Below are 13,176 nucleotides of genomic sequence, written 5' to 3'. Positions count from 1 at the left end.
GGCGACAGCGCACAGTGAGTAATTAGGCCTTGGTTGATGATCCGGAAGTGAAATCTGTGTTCTGTTTACATGTTGTTCTGTTGACAGTCCAGCCTCTCAAAAAAGTGCAGGTCAACCTTTGACAAGAACATCACCGTGAAGTCACCTTTGAAGGTATTTTAGATTAACATATGATTTGTATTGATTGTCACACAGTGGAATGGTCAGTATTGAGAAATAAATGTAAAGAACCTATAGTAAAAGTAATTGTGTTCTATGTCCATTTGAATGCAAGCAATTGCATATTTTTCTTGTCAGGGGAGTTCCGAAGTTGTAATATGCGGAATCAAATGTGACTACGTTGAAGGGAGCGCCAATTTTGTTAAGATAGCAGATGTTTTGTCTAAATCAAAATTGGATAATTTGGTTGTGGTAATTTTAATCTTACAATCGATGTTTGTGAAAAAGGGATGTTCTTTCACTGTAGATTTATGTAGGCTTGATTGAATCTGTCAAAATAACGGGTACGAGACAGGCTGCAGTTTTTGCACTGGCACTAGATTCGGTGGAAACTGCTATCTGGTATATATATGTGTTAGTCATACACTAAGACGTAGCACGTTGTTTTTGTTTTAGTGCGAGAACCACCCCACAGAACAAAAATATTGGGCGGTGTGGCTTGTGTTGTCGGACGAGTATATGTGTATACTCACAATTAATTAGTGAGTGTACACATTAGTTTCCTCCCGAAAACAAGTGCTTGTGGTTTCTTGACCAACATGCCATATTACAGTTTTTGTATTATCAGAGCTACATATAATTTAGGATTTAGTAGTGGCTTTTATACTTGTACTTTATGCAGCAAGTATATGTAGTCCTGTATGTACGACCTCGACGCTGATATTTATGTATTGGGCTAGTCCGATAAATCAACCCCACAAATCTGTGTTGATACCGATGGACGATCTTGTGGGTCTGATGTTGTTGTTGTTGTGGGGTTTAACGTCATTTTTCAGCACACGATAGGCTATGCATGGCAGCCAGTATTAATGGTGGAGGAAGAACCCGGGAATAACCACCGACCCACGAAAAGCTACTGGCAAGCTTTCTCACATACCCACATCGGCCGAATCCTAGACTCGAACCCACTCAAAACAGAGGTGAGATTGTGGGTCTGATGTTACTTGTTCATTAAAATGTGCAATTTTTCTGCGTGCAAATGATCCCGGAACAAACCCGAGTACGCTTTAGTCACATACCAGTTATTGGTAACAGCCATGTCAAGCGCGGAACTCAAAATGGCCACAGGACAGATGATTGTGCTATTCCAGGTGGATTTACAAGTCACCTAACATATGATTTGCTCGGGAAATATAATCTACATGTCACCAAAAGAACCCTGGAGCCAATGGTAGCTGCACAGCCTCAAGAAATACCAGTAAGTGTATAACATGTACACTTATGTGTGTAGATCTACATAAATTGAATGCAAATAATTGCAGCTTTTAATGAATGGGTGATATCAGCCCCTCACCCGAAAATCAATATCATCATGGATGAAGGACTGATTTAGTGGCCTAGTATTGGGCGTGTGGCACTAAAACATAAATAACATGTGATATGTCTAACAGTGTAGGATTACAAGTACAGTGTATATACTGCTTTGACTTTATTTTCTGGACTATCATTTTGGTAACACTAATAACTAGGCCACGACAATTAATTATCTCTTATATCATTTGTTATATGCGAAACCGTATGACAAAAATACATATTTTCCATCTTCTGATGTATTTATTTTGCTTCTGTTTACATTTTTTTAAATGAAGTTATGGAGTCTACAACATCACATGTAACGTTTTGTTTGAATTTATTGCAATATTTATAGATCATTTGCCGTCTTTGTTGGGATTTGGTGTCAAGTTATGCGTGTAACAGACGTAGTTTTTAACATATAATATTGTTTCTTCGCATATGTATACTTGACCTCTGAATACTGGCAATACGCATCAGATTAAATAATAAAATGTTTTCAGAATTTTAAGTTGCAAAAAGCGCATCTTGTGGATGTTCCACATATAACAGTGTCTAATTATGTATGTTCATTATATGTCAAGTAATTCTTATGTGTCTAGTTTTACAGAAAGCTTCAGTTAAAATTGCTGTGAAATGAAATATTTATTGTGCTTGTTTGTGCCTATATCCACTTGTAATTTGTGCAAAAACAACACATTGAAAAAGTTGCACCAAGTTATGTGCAATTTTTTCAATGTGTTGTTTTTCTCGTCATGATTAAATCAAGATATGACTCTCTGAGGTCAGTTTTATAAATAAGTATAATCTCAAAGCAACCAGTGCAAAAAAAAGTTTTTTTATACTTATATTCAAATTTTGGCATATATGTAATACTTTTGGGACCCATTATCTCGGCTAAGCACAAATTCCTTTGTTCCAATTTAGCTTTTTATGAACATGTATATTTTCATTCATATTGATTGAATAAATAAGCAAGACTCTTCGGATTTAATGATGAAAGTTGGTTTAAATGAAGAAAGTAGAACATCAGTGTTGGTTGGTTTGTCTGCAGATTTTACCATTATAGGTCCAGAGACATTGTTGCATACCTTGGGCAAATTTCTGCTTCGATTCTTTATCAAGGAGTTTCACCCATGACTTGCAAAAGACAGAAGTGGGGAGGGGAACACTGACTATGAGAGAGCCAGAGAAAAGGGGAACTGTCTATAACATTGTCTATATCATCCATCTTTCAGTTTGTCAATTAGTCTGTTTGGTTTTATTGTAATACATTCACAGAATGTCAGTGTGTAATCTAGATCAGTTGAGGTCAAACTTGTACACTAACTGAGCAACCAACTAGACAAATAGATCAAGAGAGAGGGAGAAAAACCTTCAAATGTTGTAATATTTATAAATGATCTGTTTTACAACATTAATATTGGTTAGAAAAAACAAAAACAAAGCATCAGATAAATTACAGTATGCATAAGAATTTAATGTTTAAGTTTGTAAATAAGGCTGAACCTTGAACTCAAATATAACTAAACTTATTTACACTTACAAACATGACAAAAGTAAGGTAAACACCAAACTATCTTCATAATGGAAAAAGGTCAAGCACACAATATAAATTAAATACCTTTAACTGGAAATTCATTACCAGCTAGGCTCTTGAAACCTTAATGTCATGGGCAAATCACAGTTTGATATACAATATATACAATATTGGTATATCAAACAGCTGTATACCAACACTTTTAAAGTGATAGTTAATGTATGTGCTCTCTGTCTCTCTCTCTATATATATATATATTGTATGTGTTTCCTGTCTTTGTTCACATTTGCAAATCACAAGGGAAATATTTTTTATGTTGGTCATTTAGATAGACTTGTAAGTGATACATTATTGAAGCTGCCTTTCATTGGTTTTCAGATAATGGCTTCAATTTCCTTGATTCAAGGCTCAAGTCGAGGAATAGGTCTCGAGTTTTGCAGACATTTATTGAGAAAAAGTGGCGATGGCATTGTCATAGCAACATGTAGGTCACCAGATTCAGCCTCTGATTTGAAAAATTTGCAAAAGTCAAACCAGGAGAGACTACATGTTTGTCAGCTTGATGTTCGAAATGAGTCACATATCCAGAGTGTGGCAAAGTACGTTGAGAAACAGTTTGGACGATTGGACTTGCTGGTGAATGCTGCTGGAATGCTGCACCCATCAGGAAGGGGAGAGACTAGCCTTAAAGATGTCTCTTTTGAGGTATTTAGAATTCATATGTGCATGACTGTGTAACATTTTTGAAGTATGTGTAGCAGGTTTGATCAAACTGTTTTTCCAACCATTGTATCAGAAAATTCACTTGTGCCACGTACATTTTCACTTGTTCAAAAATGTCATTCTCTTCTATAGATTCAATGAGATGTGTGCATTGTAATCCATATTATGTGTGCATTGTAATCCATATTATAAACAAATGAAATAATGTACAACATTATTTCTTCAAATTGCTTGATTGTTTTGTAGGGTTGAGTATGTCAGGGTATCTTTGACTTTTTGCTGCTCTGATTTGGTAGCTACTGCAATCAAGAACTTCCCCTAACTTGTTCTCTCAAGACTTTATCAATTGACAGAACAAAGTCTCTTGCCCTGGGTCTGTTCTTATGATTAGCACCAAGTTTAAGCTCACCTGGAGTGCACACCAAGTCTGTTCTTATGATTAGCACCAAGTTTAAGCTCACCTGGAGTGCACACCAAGTCTGTTCTTATGATTAGCACCAAGTTTAAGCTCACCTGGAGTGCACACCAAGTCTGTTCTTATGATTAGCACCAAGTTTAGGCTCATCTGGAGGGCACACCAAGTCTGTTCTTATGATTAGCACCAAGTTTAAGCTCACCTGGAGTGCACACTATGTGTGTTCTTATGATTAGCACCAAGTTTAAGCTCACCTGGAGCACACACCAAGTCTGTTCTTATGATTAGTAACAAGATTGGCATTTACAAAAACTGTTTTCTGTTTTGTGTATAAGCTATGTTGGGGGGGGGGCCAAGTGGCCGAGTGGTCTAAAGCACCCTTCATTACAGATCACTGCCATCTCACCTCTGTCTGCATAGGTTCGAGTCTCAGATTTGGCCAATGTGGGTATGTGAGAAAGCTTGCCAGTAGTTTCTCGAGGGTTGATGGTTCTTTCCGGGGATTTCCCGGGTTCTTCCTCCACCATTAATACTGGCCGCCATGTATAGCCTATCATGTGCTGAAAAATGGCATTCAACCCTACAACAACAACAACAACAAGCTATGTTGGGAAAGCACAATAAAACAGTATTGTTTAAAACACTGCTAATTAATAAAACCAGATTTACTTTGTTTTAAGTGTTTTGATTTGCTGATAATTTGGTCGCTTAACCCAGTGTCCAGTCAAGCAGTAATGGAACTTGCAGACATGTGACAGTCATCAGTGACCATTTACTGTACAATCATAGGATGTGAATAAATAGAGAAATTAGATATAGGCATTCAGTATGAAAAGGCCAGGTAAAGGTAGATATAAATCGTTAAAGTATACGAAAATTAGACTTGTCTGACCTCTTTTAAAATAGAAAGAAAAGCTCTTGCCCCTGAATACTGCCTTGGAAAATTTTATTTGTCCGACTTCAGAAATGAAGGAGGTCGTGCTGAGATATTTGATAAACCTTGAATAGGTTTTAATTCTAAGTTAAGAGTAATTGGAATTGAGTGTTTTTCATTTTTAGCACAAGTGGTTATAAACCAAAAGAGCTTATTGGATTATCTTTTGTCTGTCATCCGTCTGTCTGTCTGTCTTATCACAAGTTTGTTATTGCTATTTCTCCTAAACTACTTGAAGGATTGCTATGAAATTTTATGAGTACATTCATTCCATGGTTTAGTTGGTCCTAAATGAAAATGGTGCTGATTGGACATCCAATATGGCCACTGCAATATCCATCTTGAAAATCTTGTGATCAATACTCCTTTGGAATTGATGGTCATATTAACATGCGGTTTTCACTAAAAGACTTCTTATAATGCCTAGTTAGTCATAAATGGAAGTTGTGCCAATTTGACATTCAGTATAGCCATCACAGCTGGTCCTAAATGAAAATGGAGCAGATCTGACATTTAGTATGGCCATTATGGCAGTCCATCTTGAAAATCTTCTTATTGCCTCTGAATGAATTGTCATATCAACATGGTGTTTTCTCTGAAAGACATTTTATGATGTCCTAAATAGAATTTGTGAAATCTGACATTTAATATAGCCATCACAGCCTAGTTTATCCTAAATGAAAATGATACTGCTTGGACATCCAAATATGGCCACCACAGTGACCATCTTGAAAATCTTGTTGCTACTTATCCTGAATAGATAGTCATATCAAAATGGAGTTTTCACGGAAAGTCTTGTTGGGTCTAAATAAAAATATTTCCAATATGACATCAGTATGGCCACTGCAATGGGCCATTCTTAAAATCCATTTACTGCTGCTGCTCTGAATGAGTGGTCATATCAACATGTTTTTCACTTTAAGACTTCTTTTGATGTCTCATTGGTCCTAAATGAAAAGTGTGTCAATTTTGCATCCAGTATGGCCACCACAGAAGCCATCTTGAACAGAGGTCTTGGAAATGCTTAATCATGTGTATTTGGATGCAATTTTTTTGTCTGGGATGCAGAAAATCACTTACTCAGGAGTCCTCCATATGCAAGCCGTGGCTGGATGGCAAATTCAGAGGCTTCCTGGTCCTGCTTTAACCAACTGCTGAGTGGGAAAATATGTTGATAAATTAATAATTTAGCTGTGCTGATATTTACAAAAGAATTCAGTAGCTGAAAAGGACCCCAGATGTACATAATGTCATTATGAGAGTACATCAAAAGAACATGATGCAGGGGTGGCCGAGTGGTCTAAAGCGCTCTTCGTTACGGATCACTGCCATCTCACCTCTGTCTGTGGCGGTTCAAGTCTAACATTCAGCCAATGTGGGTATGTGAGAAAGCTTACCAGTAGCTTCTCGGGGGTTGGGGGTTCTTTCCGGGTTCTTCCTCCACCATTAATACTGGCCGCCATGTATAGCCTATCGTGTGCTGAAAAATGGCGTTAAACCCCACAACAACAACAACAACATGATGCAATAATAGCTGGGTGGCAGGTTCAAAGACTTCCACTAGCTGCTGAGTGGTGGGAAAATGTACTGATATTTACAGTGCCTGAATTCAGAGGCTGAAAGACCCAGAGATGTACATGTGATGATTATAAGAGTACAGTACATCATATGAAGAACCTTTAACATTAATTATCGTGTTTGTTGGTTCTAAATGAAAATGGTGCTAATCTTATATGGCTGCCACAACGGCCAGCTTGAAAATCTACTCCTGAATGAATGCTTACATCAGCAAGGGATTTTCACTAAAGGACTTCTTATAATGTTTTTGTTGATCCTAAACTAAAATGGTGCTGACCAATGTTTCTGCTTAAATGGAAAGTCATTTTGATATATGGTTTTCATCAGAAGAGTTATTATGTTGGTGAGTTGCTCCTTGATGAAAATGACTGACCCATAAGATGGCCACAATGGTGATTATCTTACAAATATTTATTTCTACTCCTCCCAGATGGATGGCTATATCAACATGGTTTTTTTTTGCCAATAGAATCCATATGATGCCTAGTTGATTGTGAATGAAAATGGTGTCAATTGTTTATCCAGTATGGCTGCCATGACTGTCTTAAAAATGCTTTTTACTGAACTCCCCCGAATGAATGTTCATTATGACATCGGGTTTTCATCAAAGGGCTTAATGATTTCTACTTCGTTCAGAATGAAAATGGTGCCAAGTTCACATGCAGTATATGCACCACAGCAGCTAATTAGAAATCTTGTTATTGCTGATGATTTCAGTACTTAGCAATTAAAATGAAGAAATGGTCTTGAATTCCTGGAAATTCTTTTTGCCCAGTAGAGCTTCATTTCATTCAAAGAACTCTTCTTGTTTTTCTTGGGATGACAGTGGTTGTCATCATATTCGAAGTATTGGCATCTTCAGGTTGAAGTCTATGCATGGCAGCCCACAATTAGTTCATAAGTAACATGGGTGTCAGTATAATTTTTAAAGTTTTTGGGTTGTATTAAAAAGCTGAAATTGGAAAGGGATTTTGGGAATTAAAACATCATTAGAATCAAGTATTGCTTCCATTAATGTTGTCCAATAAGCATGAGTTGGGTGGAGTGGAATCCCCAGCCTCCAGTTTTTGCTGACACCTCAAAGCTTATCCCAGTTTCCCTGGCAAGAAACCAAGAGTACAAATTTCCCTTATTAAGGAGATGAACCACTCTGGTGGCCTGAGTGGTAGAGCATCCAGCTCGGATGCGGAGGTTACATGTCTTAGTGTTTTACTAATTAGCCTAAAACATATTACATGACTTAAGATTTAATAATAAATATCTATACAGGAATATATTGGATAAAGCTTACAACTGTAGCTTTCAGCACCCACTAGAGTTTTAAGTTCTCAGGGAAAATATGTTGAGACAGTCATCTCTCCCACCCAAAGTGGACACATGACCCAACACATGCTACATCTACAGCTGAGAGTGCAGCAATAATCAGGGTTAAATCCCTTGCTGATGGGACATGTGATGATGTCCAGACTTGAACTCATAACCATTCTGTATTGTGTTTCAGGGACTGAAGACTACCTTTGAGACCAACACCTTTGGGCCATTGATGATGGCCAAATACTTCAGTCCAATGTTAATCAGAGGAAGTGGCTGTTTTGGCCAGCAGGCTGCAGAGGTCAATAATAGACATGCTGCTGTTCTAGTCAACATGTCTGCTAAAGTTGGTTCCATTACTGAAAATAGTATGTTATGAATTTTTTCCTTTTAATTCTTCCAAGAAAACAAGGACAAAATGATCCAGCTCTCTTTTAACACACAGTGGTCTTTGCATTGCTGAATAAATGTTGATGTTTCTGCACAATTTTAAAATGTACTGTAAATCATGGTATATGATTAGAGAGACTGCTACGATGACCTATGTGGTTAGAGCATCCACCTCAGATGAGGGCGGTCACAGGTTTGAACCCCAGCCAAGTCATACCAAAAACATCTTGTTATCACTACCTCTTCTGGGTGAATGTTCATGTAAATATGGGTTTTTTCGCTAAAAGACTTCTTATAATATATTGTTGGTTCTAAATGAAACTCAGGCATTCAGTATAGATACCATGGCATATATGTAGAAAATTTTGATATAGTGTATCTCTTCTTCTAAACTGGTTGTATTGTCATTGGCTTTACACTAAAAGACTAATGATATCTAGTTGGTTCTAAATGAAAATGGAGCCCATCAGACATATATTATGACTGCCATGGTGATTATCTTAAAAATCTTAACACTACTAATCCTGACTCGATGGTCATATCATTATGGGTTTTTTACTAAAAGACTTAATATGATGCCTTGTTAGCCCTACAGAAAATGGTACTAATCTTGCATCCAATATCGCCACTGTGAGAAAACCTAGTTGTTGCTACTCATCTTGAATGGAAGGTCAGAGTGACATCAGGTTTTCACTGAATTACATCTTATGATGTATAATGGTCTTAAATAAAAATTGTGCCACTCTGCCATCCACCATAACCACAGGGGTGGCCACAGCTCTTCCTGAAGGGATGGCCATATTATTTGGGGTTTTCACTAAAAGACATGATCTTTACTTGGAACTGAATGAAAGTAGTATTGATCTGACATCCAACATGGATACTTATAAATGAATGGTTGTGGTAACATCTGGTTTTGTACTAGAAGACATGATAAATTTGATCACCAGCAGTGATTTTGGCAATATCTGCCAATATAGTATTTTCAAGGCAAACAATGATTTACCATATATACTTGCTTACAAGATGAGTCCAACTGCAAACTGCTCAGACCCAAATCTACTGTCGCATAACGCAACAGCAGATCTGAGTTGGTGCAGTTTGTTAGGAGTAATAGTAGAACAAACAACGTTGACCTTGATCTGCAGGTGTATTACGCTGCTCAAGATCAGTGTCTTTGTTGTTTGCAGTTTGACACAAGTTGTAATCAAGTCTATATGGTATATGCATAATTGCCTTTGAAGTATACATGACATACTTCCCTGATCACCCAGGATATTTCACTGATTTGGCAACTAAAATTTGACCAGAAATGATAACCCTGCAAATCTCATTCATTTCCTTGTTTATTGTAAATATTTTGGAAAAATCTTCTAGAAATGGAATAAATAATAAATCTCCATAAGGGCTGTTCCAGAAGTATCACATCCATGTACAACTGAGCATGGATTGGTTACACAGTAATGGATCGTTGTATGAAATGGTGTGAAGATGCTCCGATTCATCATGCCCTCATAGTGCAACCAGTTGACATGACACTACCTTCCCTGCCCTACAGTCCACCCAGTTGCCTTCACACTGCACCATGAACCTCTTACATTGCACCCTATTGTGCCAATGATGAAAATGCTTTTTTGGTAGTTCAGCCACAAAACTTTGGATTGATTTTTATATATAAAAAAACAATAAACCAACCATTTCATTCAAGACATATCAATTGTTTTCTTGCCACGTCATATATTTCTGTTTTAAAAATTGTTTGAATTTATGCATTTGCAATCACTTTGTGGCAAAAAAGAAGCAAGAAATATAAACAGCATTACATGAAAACCCCAGACTAATATGTTGGTTGGGGTCCAGACAGTGCGAGACAAGTCATTTAAATGAGGAAAATGTTGCACATGTATACAATAATGGGATTGGGGTTGGAATACAGTTGGTACAAAACTAGAGCAGGGGCAGAAAATGTTGAAAATCCATTGTTCTCCCAGAGTCATTTGCTTTGAAAACCTTATTTCCCATAAGATTTTTCTGGTTGCCTAGTATATAACTGTGATGTAGAAAGAGAGGGAGGGAGGGACAGTTTTTCAAAAGACATGGTTGCCTACTGGACAACCAGACTGCAAAACCTAGTTAACAGTAAAATAATGTGGTTGTACTCATTAGAAATTTTCTTTTGCAATTCAAATGAAAATGACCAGTCAACAGCAAATTAAAGTTTGCTATAAATGGCTAATTAAATTATTAACTTTATTTCTCAATAAATTATACCAAAAACATACGATTTAAACGACATCTGGATTTTAATATTTATAACTCGTCAGCTTCCCAGTATGCTATTGGAGCACCAATGAACACCAACATTGATATGAAGTGCCATTTTGAAAGAGCTAAAATGGACATTATGGCTGTCTGTGAATTATTGTCTTGTAAATGTAACATTTTGCATATTGATTAATCTTTTTCTGTATCATGCATAATCAGTATTATTTAAAGCTCAGAATTTCTATTAGTTTCACATGTTTTCAAGCTTTCTTTCCTTATATGAATATTAAGCTTATACCAAATAAATTTCTTTGGTCATCACAATAAACAACTTTATTTTTCATTTACTAAAATTTTCTTTTTATTTTTACATTATATAACTTCATTTCATTTTGTGGAAATTATTATTTTTCCACTCATAAGCTGCATATGAATGTATCATACAAGTTACCAATTTGAAATTAATTTTTTTGTAAATCAAGTTATCGGTCATACTTTTGAAAAAAGTGCATAATTAGCACAGTACAAGTGTTTATCACATTTATTATGAAAGAGTAATTGCCATTGAAAGTCATCCGTTTGTAAGATAAAGGTGTTAAGCATGATGTGGAGGGATTGAAAACTACAATTTCTACATGTATTTGTGTAAGAATGGGGGCTAAAGAGAACGTGATTACTCGAGTATAGAATTGTTCCTAGTGTCCACTCTTTAGGTAGTTGTTGTTTTGAAAATACCTAATCAGTGACAGAAAATAAACATGCCCTTTACAATGAGCTTAGCATCTGGCAATAGCCAGAACTGAATGCCAGGTGACAGCAGGATGTATGATTATTACACACGATTGACTTTGCCAGGTAGGTATCATATCTTTAGTAAATATTAGCATCTGGCATAAATAGCAATTAGCTTACCTATGCAAATATTGATTTTTCAGCATAGTAATCACACTGTTATAAACCTTAACCACCAAAATCTAGTTGCCCCACTAGTTTGTGACTGTGATACGCAATTCCTGCAACCTTGTTATGAACATGTCTTGTAATGAATCAGAGGCATGGCTCAGTTTCTTTTGATGTTGTGATTACCATCCAAGTACATAAAGTAGTACTGACATCTTGCTTCTAGTACTGATAGGGAAATTACACATTCCTTACGTGATGATCAATGGAGAATTAATCCTGTAATTAATGCCACAATTGGGGTTTGAACCCAGGACTGCATTGGACCATAGCCTGCAGTGACTTATTTTTTATAGACTGTCACTTAATCCAATCTATATCTTAGTGACAGGAGTTGTCTTTCAGCTTGTCTCACTTTGGATAATTAAGTCTTTTCTTTAGCCATATTTACCAGGGCATTTAGTCCAACATTTCATAGCTCAGTAGTTGTATGTTACCTTACATTAACAACAGTCACGTTCAGATGGCATTTGACAGATCTACCAGACTGCTTGGAATGGACTATCAGAAATTCGTGCATGTAAAATTCAGGTAATCCAGTGAACCATTACATGATTATGACTTGTATTGCATTTTGTCAGATATGTATAGCCTATTGTGTGCTGAAAAATGGCGTTAAACCCCACAAAGTCAAATCAATCCTTCATGACTAACTGAAAATTAAATAGCTAGATGTTTATGCATGATATTTTTCACACTAGCTGTAATTGATAATTCTTTGTATCTTTTCTTTAATAGAACTGGGAGGATGGTACAGCTATCGTATGTCAAAAGCTGCACTGAACATGGCAACAAGGAATCTCAGCACTGAACTGGGCCGTGGGCGAAATCGTGTAATCTGTGTAGCCTTACACCCGGGGACAGTGGATACTGATCTATCACGTCCATATCATACAAATGTTACTAAACTCTTCTCAACTGAATACTCAGTTAACTGTTTGATGTCAGTGATTGATAGTTTGACAGTTGAAGATAGTGGACAATTTCTGACATATGATAGAACACAAATGTTATTTTGAGGCTCAACATTTCCTATAATAAGTATTTTTTGTGTTGATTAATGTATTCATAATGAAGAAAAGATATTAATTGTTGCTGTTGTTGTTGTTGGCTTAAAGCCATTTTTCAGTACACGATACATGGCAACCAGTATCTATGGTGGAGGAAGAAACCTGGAAAACCCAAGTTAGAACCACCGACCATGAAGAAACTGCAAGCATTCTCACATACTCATGTTAAACGAGCCTGAAACTTGAACCCATGCAGACAGGTGGGAAGTCAGTGAATGCCTTTGACAACTCTGCCACCATTAATCATTAAATTAAACTTGTCAAAGAAAGGAGTCTTTTCTCTCATTTGTTTTTTCTTGCAATTCTCTGCAAATTTTAAACAGTGTAATGTCTTTTTATAGGTATAATGTAAACTATCAGTAGTACAGTATTAAGTAAGTCACTGTGAAAGATTTTTAAATGTTTTTAATAACTAACTTTTGGAAATTGTGTCCTACTTTTTAGCAGCAACGTAGAAAAGCTGAAAAGAAACAGTTTC

At 36.5% G+C, this 13,176-nt stretch overlaps 1 protein-coding gene across 5 annotated transcripts; it reads left to right on the top strand.

Moving 5' to 3' along the window:
* Nucleotides 1-12,970, top strand: LOC149795257 (uncharacterized). 5 transcript variants are annotated; one of them, XM_089964984.1, is made up of 4 exons: nt 1-153; nt 3,431-3,757; nt 8,204-8,381; nt 12,367-12,970. In XM_089964984.1, the coding sequence occupies exons 2-4, from the start codon at nt 3,434-3,436 to the stop codon at nt 12,645-12,647; spliced, it is 783 nt and encodes a 260-aa protein (XP_089821110.1). In that variant the 5' UTR covers nt 1-153; nt 3,431-3,433; the 3' UTR covers nt 12,648-12,970. The 5 variants fall into 5 exon arrangements, with proteins under 5 accessions (XP_089821110.1, XP_089821111.1, XP_089821113.1 ...); XM_089964985.1 differs by lacking the exon at nt 1-153 and adding an exon at nt 308-411; XM_089964987.1 differs by lacking the exon at nt 1-153 and adding an exon at nt 439-561.
* Nucleotides 12,971-13,176: the final 206 nt, after the last annotated feature.

Source organism: Sinohyriopsis cumingii, chromosome 7, assembly GCF_028554795.1.
Source record: "Sinohyriopsis cumingii isolate HCF-2022 chromosome 7, ASM2855479v2, whole genome shotgun sequence".
Taxonomy (NCBI): Eukaryota; Metazoa; Mollusca; class Bivalvia; order Unionida; family Unionidae; genus Sinohyriopsis; species Sinohyriopsis cumingii.
Note: the sequence above shows the minus strand (reverse complement) of the source record. Positions and strands in the feature narration are given on the sequence as shown.

What these genes read in the sequence shown, in the direction of transcription:
- LOC149795257 (XM_089964983.1), top strand. Translation starts at nt 1,199, where the DNA reads ATGATCCCGGAACAAACCCGAGTACGCTTTAGTCACATACCAGTTATT. An exon ending in CACAGCCTCAAGAAATACCA is followed by an intron (nt 1,418 to 3,430) that starts GTAAGTGTATAA and finishes ATTGGTTTTCAG; the next exon opens with ATAATGGCTTCAATTTCCTT. An exon ending in TGGTTCCATTACTGAAAATA is followed by an intron (nt 8,382 to 12,366) that starts GTATGTTATGAA and finishes TTTCTTTAATAG; the next exon opens with AACTGGGAGGATGGTACAGC.